General features: G+C 38.9%; 2 protein-coding genes across 4 annotated transcripts; one reads left to right on the top strand and one right to left on the bottom strand.

Moving 5' to 3' along the window:
- Positions 1 to 517: 517 nt before the first annotated feature.
- Positions 518 to 1239, top strand: LOC124197581 (nuclear receptor 2C2-associated protein-like). Its single transcript, XM_046593100.1, has 3 exons — positions 518 to 686; positions 753 to 843; positions 910 to 1239. Exons 1-3 carry the CDS (start codon positions 652 to 654, stop codon positions 1210 to 1212), a joined length of 429 nt encoding a protein of 142 aa, XP_046449056.1. The 5' UTR covers positions 518 to 651; the 3' UTR covers positions 1213 to 1239.
- Positions 1240 to 1681: 442 nt separating this feature from the next.
- On the bottom strand, positions 1682 to 7089 carry LOC124197555 (arrestin domain-containing protein 3-like). 3 transcript variants are annotated; one of them, XM_046593080.1, is made up of 12 exons: positions 6917 to 7089; positions 6581 to 6804; positions 5950 to 6514; positions 5788 to 5881; positions 4091 to 5727; positions 4009 to 4029; positions 3838 to 3948; positions 3295 to 3506; positions 2738 to 2920; positions 2268 to 2459; positions 1981 to 2188; positions 1682 to 1905 (listed from the first exon to the last, which is right to left on the bottom strand). In XM_046593080.1, exons 5-12 carry the CDS (start codon positions 4197 to 4199, stop codon positions 1757 to 1759), a joined length of 1185 nt encoding a protein of 394 aa, XP_046449036.1. In that variant the 5' UTR covers positions 4200 to 5727; positions 5788 to 5881; positions 5950 to 6514; positions 6581 to 6804; positions 6917 to 7089; the 3' UTR covers positions 1682 to 1756. The 3 variants fall into 3 exon arrangements, with proteins under 3 accessions (XP_046449036.1, XP_046449035.1, XP_046449039.1); XM_046593079.1 differs by having other exon boundaries at positions 6938 to 7089; XM_046593083.1 differs by having other exon boundaries at positions 5803 to 5881; positions 6938 to 7089.
- Positions 7090 to 8362: the final 1273 nt, after the last annotated feature.

Raw genomic sequence — 8362 nt, 5'->3', positions numbered from 1 at the left:
CTGTTCGAAGGATGTGTGGGATTTCTTACGCACAGTACACCACTAAAACACAATTGCTTTTTTTTTCCTCCAACATTTCCATGTGGCCATGTGTAATGCGAGTGAAGCATTTCACTTCCTGGCCACTACCGGTTTTTTTTTCTTATAAGTAGAAACCATACACGAAATTTTGTAGCCACAAGCCATGGACGACCTCCAACAGACACATATTTTGTTCACTCTTTCTTCTGCCCATAAATGTAACCCAATCCCCAATACCTCGAGGGACAATCGGTCGGTCAAGGTAATTCTAGCGTGAAATCAGGATTGAAAGCGCGCATGGGGAAATGACGTATCATATTAAAGTTTTATAGCAGTTGACTCGACAGGATTTTCCACCCGCAAGGAAAATGTAGAAATGCGTGATGATATTTTAGATAAGGATATGCTTGGTTAACCAAACATCTTCATGTTTTCAAAATCCGGATTTGATGCGTAATGCCGCTTTCACTTTTCATTACACATATCTGATAAAGTCTGCGGTTGCCGATAGTCAACTGTTTCGTGTATTGCAACAGCAGACGACCCTAATTCATCTTGTTTTCGAAAAAAAAAAAGCTTTTCCAAACTTTTCACTTCGTGCTAATCCCACGAATTTATTATTTATTTTTAATGACTCTTGTACCAAGTAAAGATATTACGGCAAAGTATAAAATGACAAAATGTTAAATGCAAAATACAGTAAAATAATAAATTTCTCGATTTTTATGTAGAGTAAGTTCCGTTTTAGGACGTGAAGTAAAGTCATATGGCAAACAATTTTTGTTCGATGGCTGCGACCAAACCTGTTGGAATTCTGACGAGGTAAAATCTGTATTTTTAATTCTAACCAAACATCAATTGTTGACTCAAATGTTAATCTTATTGCAGGGAACTCCTCAGTGGGTAATGGTTCAGTTTGCAAAACCCGTGCCAGTGACAAAGTTTGAAATTCAATTTCAAGGGGGTTTTGCAGCCAAAAGCATCTGCCTTCAAAGAACAAGTACAGATTCAGGAGTTACAAAATTAGAAACGATAAAAACTTACTATCCAGAAGATGTCAATTCCATACAAAGTTTTCCTATTCCTGACACACCTTTGCTAACAGATAATTTGAAATTTCTATTCCCCGAAGGCACTGATATGTTTGGGAGAATGATTGTGTATAAGCTCAACTTATATCAAGATTTGTAATACTTGAATGTCATTTTTTTTCTTGAAGCATATTTACATTTCTTTAAATTACATCATAAATATTGCATTTTTCTATTATTATTCAAGAGTAGACTCAGGTTTTCCTATCCAAGCAGATATCAGAAAGGTTAGACCTTGAATGTAGAAATTTATAGCACAAAATAAATTATTCATCTGGATTGAGACACAATTAGACATAGTTGGCCAACACATGTGAAAGTCGCCAATGCATTATTACAAACATGTTTGCGGCATTAAAATGCAACACGAAAAAAGCATTAAGAATAAAACACAGTGTAAAAGTAAAAAGAACCAACATTGAATTTCGCCAGTTTTTTATTATATTTCATTTTTGAAATGATAGTCAATTAATTGTTATTTGAGTAAGGACGGAACCAAATATCTTTACTTGAGATAACTTATTGTGTACTTGAACTAAAACATTTATATTCCTGGCAACTATCGAGCGCTGGATATCAAAGTCGTTTTATTCTGCATGGATCAATTATTTGAGTACATTAGATGTTTGTTTCAAATTTCATGTTTAAGATGACGGGTTATTTTGACTGTCAACGCTGGGATAGCTAATGTAAGTTGGTTTAAATAATGTGTCAAAGCCAATGTTAAGATGTTCCGTGTCTCCTTCCTCCCTCAAGTTGCCGCTAAATACTCCGGATTCGTATGTGCTTTGAGCTGAGATTTTTAAAACAAATAAAATATTGCAATTACTTCAATACGTCTATAAAACTATAAATCATAATTTCTTACGGAGATTTGGATACTGATTGATCATGAACGGAGGCAAAAAACCAATTGGGTGCGTAACGTTATTTTCTACGTTGATTCCATTTGTGAATGGCGGAGCGCTAGCTTGCGGCTGGAATGTGGGGAAACTATCTCGGAAAGGAACTGTGCCAATCGTAATCTCAATTGGGACCTTGAAATTGAATGATAGTGTTCCCGGATTGACGATAAACTGAAAGAAAGCAAGATAAAATGTAAAAAAAAAATTATTAAATGTCACCATGAGTCATGGAAAATAAGATTCGTTTCACCTCGATAAAATATCGAAGGTCAATAATCGAACAGTGATGCAGATCGGATGGCGCCAACGGCGGCACAATAATTGGAATATCATTCCAAAGTTCTAGGTTCTCCCTTTCCGGCGCTGTTTGCTGGTTTCGGGTGATTTCTCGTATGACTCGTTCATCTTCCTTCTGTTTACCTTGGGCTTTAAATATTGTCCTCTACAAAAGAGAAAATGAAAAAAGCAGTTGACAACTGTACAAAAAAAGAATCTTGAAGAATATATATGGCTCTCTAGTTAGCCGTGCCAAGTTTTTGCGTCGCCCCCCCATCCAGGCTTTCAATCCGAGTTGGGTAAATCAAGGCACGCTAATGAGACAATGTTGTTTTCGCACGGTTATATTGGGTTAGTTAGGATAAATCGGTTTCTTTCCAACAAATATAGACGTATAAGCGGGAGTCGGGTGAGTTTGCCTGGGTGGAAATGGGTGTTATATACCTCGACCAGCCGGACCGATGTGTGCAGTAACCTCGATCGACTTTTGTTGTCTACTCGCCCGCAAAAGAGAATTGTTTCCCCTGGAACGTATCCAGATTTCGGGAGCCAAGCGATCGCCGTGATGGGTCCCGACTGACAGCATAGACAACAAACAGTCTTGGTCTCCTCATTCTTCACTGGAATCTGCCACGTAGCCACACACACACACACACACGCCAAAAGAATAGATGAAATAGTTGGGTAGCGAACTCCCCGCACGTTAACGCAAACATGCCGTGATGGAAAAACAAGAGTTCCGAAGACGACAATAAAATAAAAAAAACATAAAATGAAGAAGAACTCGTTCGATGTTGTTTTCTCACGAAGTTTTGATAACGGCAACGTCGTCGTTATCTCCGTATTTCCCTATACCAACCAGCCAGCAGCAGCCCTACGGAAACAGTGTAGGTTCTATTCATAGTAGTATTCGAGGGTCCGTGAAAAGAGTTGTCCTCCAGTCGTGCTGCTAACCATAAAATTCTCTTTATAAGCTCTGCGATTCCACCGCGACTACTCACCGACGCCTGGAAATTTTGGTTGAGGTCGACTATGGTGTTGACGGAGATTCCGCGCTTAAAAACGGCATCAAGCATCCAGCGCCGACCCAGAACCGCTTTGATGTAATAGCGCAAGGAACCGTGGGCCCCTTCAAAGGACGCAGGCAGCTGGTGTGGAAGCGTGAACGAAAAGGCGTAGCGGTAATAGTCTGGCTCCAACTCTTTGTCACTTCCTGCGTGTGACATATGAGGATTAATTAATTTCTGGATATTCGCGCCCTTGAATTAGAAAGGCCAATGTCAAGTGCTGAATTCGACGTTTGAAGGATTGGATTCCGACACCAACATTGAGTTTGATAAATTATGTCAACACGCAGTATACATGTCCAAGAGGTTGGATGGATTTCAAATAACTATAAATATCTTTGCAATATTTTCCGTGATGGAAAATATTGCAAACACCGCAGAGCGGACGACCCGTTGCTATTTTTAAGAAAGGCAATACCCTATCATGTCGCTTCTAATTTTACTGTAAAAACAAATAAAATCCGGTCTCATTATTACCTGCGAATAGTTGAATTTTGTGGTAAAAATAGTTTTCGCTGGCTTGGTAGTGAACCGTTTCCGTTTCGCGGCCGGATGTTTCCGTTTCCGACCAATGCACTTGACTCTTACCTGATATGATTTCGAAAAATGACTCGTCAATCAATTTATTAATAGTTTTTAATTACATACCAATGCACTCGACTGTGAGACCTATGTCAAAAAGAAATAAATCTTTATTCATCGTTGCGGGTCAATATGGGGATAAAAATACCTTTGAAACTCTCGGGGGCAGTGAGTTGAAACTGGACAAGGCCACTGACATTCTGTCCAGGAAGGAATACTCCTTTTGCTTGGTCCAACTCGACACTGAAGTTATCCATTAAGTATTATTACGTATGATGATGAGCAGTGATACGATCCAGTAGCGACGATGACGCGCGTTCGCGTGTTCTCGCCTCGCCACGACAACCGCGAATGAACCATTCAACCATCAAGCTGCTGGCGGGAAAATTCTATTTATAGAATGGGACGTGACTTAATATAAACTAATGTAAATCGCAGCATCTTATCGACGACGTATGCTCCTGCCTCCTGCTTCAAATCTACCTACTAATGAAGAGTTTTTTTTCGAATTGACGGAAGACGCGCCTCGAATTTCGCCATCTAGCGGTCACTTTTATTACTCCAATTCAAAATGACAATAAAATTGGCCTGCTTTTGAATATTCCACGTCACTCTAGAGTAAACAAAATAAAAATGTGTGAAATCTAATTGCCATGCCGGTCCGACAGGGCAATAGCCGTAGAGGGCTTCTTTTTACTGTACTCTTAGTTATTCATTTTATTTCATTTAAGGGTAATATTTCGCCATTGTGTTACGATTTAAAGCAGTTGAAATTAAAGAAACAGAAGGCGATGTATTATTTTTGCAGGAATTGCGTCAGACTAAATCAATTTTTAATTCAACAAGATGCATATCGCGATTATTATTTATTAGGCACATTTTCGCGAGATCTGACTGATCTTTGTAAAATTTATAACCAATAGACGTACAATTTTGTCACCGTAAAAGAAATAAACTTCACATAAATATTCTACGTAGAATTAACAACTTTAGTACAAACCATTCTTTGAAAATGCAAAGAATATCACAAGCTACCGTACTCCATCACTACTCCGCAACCGAACAAAAATTACAAACGGCATACATCACTTTCTTTTCTTAAAAAACAAACAGCATAAAATTATCTCGACAAACATTCGCTAAAAGTCTTTTGTAACCTAATAAAAACCCGCAACATAGTTCAATCATTCTTTCTGACGTTAAAGAAGAAGTTAAGACACAATATCGAGATAAATCGGCTAAAGAAACAAATAACGACAACAGAATAACTAAATGTGGGTTGAAGGAATGGCGTCTAGATGGGGGAGAAATTTTGGCAAAACACATTCCGCACCCTGACACTTCTTGTCTATGGCGAGGATCAACTCCCTGAGGTAATTGGGTGAGGCGCAATAGATACCTTTACTGGCGTATTATTCAGCTCCCGAAGCCGAGTATCTACATCCCTTTTACAAGAACCTCTTCACTCTTAGTAGCCAATTAAGAGCTTCTTAAAGGAAAAAGAGGTGGAAGAAGATGTTTCGGTATTGTTGAAATATCCTCCTGCCGATGCCGTATTTTCCTGTGTGACTTTTCAACTCGTTGGTCTCATGGACGCGGATTGAATCTCTTGAACGACAGATCTCATTGAAAGTAACGGAGAAGCAGGTGAACCCAGTTACTCCAAGGATTTTACCGTTCCGACACCCCTAACTGTTGTCAGGATCTTTCGACCACCTGGTGATCCTGCAGAAAAACTTTCAGCTCCTACTTCATTTCCGTCAATTTCTTTTGATGCCCCCACGCCTGTACAAGTATTTTATTCTTAAATTTGTGCTTAATCATTCAGCTTAACTTCATGTATACCGAAAGTTTTTGTACCATTAGATGTCTGCAGTAAAAGCTCTGAAACCGGGTCAGTCAGGACAGGGAGAATCGCAGGAATCTTTGGTTGCCCCATCTAGATAAAGAAAATTATGAAGTTAAGCTGAATGATTAAGCACAAATTTAAGAATAAAATACTTGTACCACAGTAACAGGCGTGGGGCCATCAAAATCAATTGCCGGAAATGAAATAGGAGCTGAAAGTTTTTCTGCAGGATCGCCAGGTGGTTGAAAGATCTTGACGACAGTTAGGGATGTCGGAGCGGTATAATCCTTGGAGTAAGTGGGTTCACCTGCTTCTCCGTTACTTTCAATGAGATCGGTCGTCCAAGAGATTCAATCCGCGTCCATGAGACCAACGAGTTGAAAAGTCACACAGGAAAATACGGCATCGGCAGGAGGATATTTCAACAATACCGAAACATCTTCTTCCATCTCTTTTTCCTTTAAGAAGCTCTTAATTGTCTGCTAAGAGTGAAGAGGTTCTTGTAAAATGGATGTAGATACTCGGCTTCGGGAGCTGGGGCATTCAGTCGCAGACTTTGTGTCAACCATTCGAGATTCGACTGTTACAACGTGAGGCTTTCTCGTTAATTGCTGGAGTTGCTTTTCATCTTCTTTTCCGATATTTCCGACAATGACATGAGAAATCGACTCATCGTTGTTGATTGTGCTAAGATGGATCACACCAGCATTTTTCAGGACTCGCCTGTAAAGAAACAAGATAAAATAAAATAAATAAAAATTTTAAAACACTGGAACAATCTTGACATACCGTAGTTTTTCCATCTGTGGACCATCAAAGCCAATAAGGAAAATTTTAAAACCTTCTAGAAAACGTCCAGCTTTCAATGAAAGAACTAAATCCAAACACTCTTCTGACTGACAGGTAACATTTTGCTTTTGGATAGGAGGCGTTGATGCATGAATCGATGAATCGCTTAAAACTTTCATTTCAAAACAAATCAGCAGTTAAGATCTTACAAAAGGCTCTGGAAACTAACAAAAAAAATATATAAGTTTGTGTTGGCAGAATACCAAGCGAACAAGATTAATACTTAATTCCCATTTACAAGCTAACAAGATTAATATTTAATTCCCATTTACTTACATATCAGAATAAAAATTGTACCTGGTTGCTTTAAGATGACAAAATATTAACTATTGAAGGACGGAACAAGGAAGGCTGTCACCCACACGCCCTGACATGCACATGTCAATTGTCAAATGTCAACTGATTTTGGGCAGCAGGGCAGCCGAATTATTACGACTCTCGAGTCTCACTCGTTGCTAGCCAGTAGCCACTAACCACCATTTGCCAATTTTCTTAATTCAAAGAGAAGCGTATTTTTTTAAAATTAAAATTTATTTAAACATATTTATTTTGGTCTCTGGTTTGACTGCTGCGATCGACAAAACTAACTTATTTTTCACACAAACCAATTGGTTTCTTAATTAAAAAGCAAGCACGATTTCATGTTTCATTGTAAAACACGATTAGCAAAATAAAAACAAAAACTTAATGCCATGAATATAAATGAACGGAAGAAAATCGGAATTTGACAAAAAAAAATAACAAATAAAGTTTAACAGGTAAATTTTTCGTTAGCATGCGCAGAGTTATAATTGAATTCGGTGCGATGCGCGATAGGTATAGCGTTAAATACCTATTTATTTTAGCGCTTGTGCGTTTTAAAAATTATAAGAGATGAAATGAATTGCGCTAAATTGAGCGCAAGTTAATCATAGCGCCATGCGCTCTTAGTAGAACACAAAATTCGTGTTATTGCCACGAAATGAGAGATTAGAGAGGAAGTATAGGCGTTTCGTGGCAATAGACAATTTTCTCTTTATTGCCACGAAAGATGTCGTCGGCTATAGACAGTTTCGACCGTCGCGCCACGACATCGTTTCGAACCAACAAAAATATTGGCAGCTTATCGTCTGCTTTCTACCCTTCTGTTTCTGTTTTCCACGTAGCATTCTACTATTCTAGTAAAAAAATCCGAATGTCGGATTTGCAGGTTGAATTTCTGCAACGTCTCATAAAAATCAATTCTTGGCGCCTCCAAAGACGCCAAGAAGAAGAAGAAGAACAGAGGCGCCTCTAAAGACGCGAAGAAGAAAAGCTGTTACGTCTCCAAAGAGAACTTAGAAGCCGCGTAAGATATTTAATGTGCACCCTTTTCAGGACTTTTCTTGATTGCTTTATGCTCCTGCAGATTGCCATCCCGGACCCACTGAGACGTCCATGCCCACGTCATTATTTGAATGACTAGCCTATCTAAAAGGATCAAGTAAGTTTTCGTTTGCATGTTTTTTTGTGAAATCTTTTCGTACTTTTGTACATTTTTCTTATAATTTACTAATATTATTTGCGTATTTCCCCAGAATCGTCCAGGAGCGGTCCCAACAGACAACGCGATTGATATAGCGAGCGTCCGCCGAGCTACGGGTTTCAGCCTCCAACCGGTCAGCTGTCTGCTAATTTACTCAACCCCTCCGAGAAAATGTTTCTTCTCTTCCCCTCTGAGAAAATTGTACAAATGCCGAAAGA

This window comes from Daphnia pulex, chromosome 1, assembly GCF_021134715.1.
Source record: "Daphnia pulex isolate KAP4 chromosome 1, ASM2113471v1".
Lineage (NCBI taxonomy): Eukaryota > Metazoa > Arthropoda > Branchiopoda > Diplostraca > Daphniidae > Daphnia > Daphnia pulex.
Note: the sequence above shows the minus strand (reverse complement) of the source record. Positions and strands in the feature narration are given on the sequence as shown.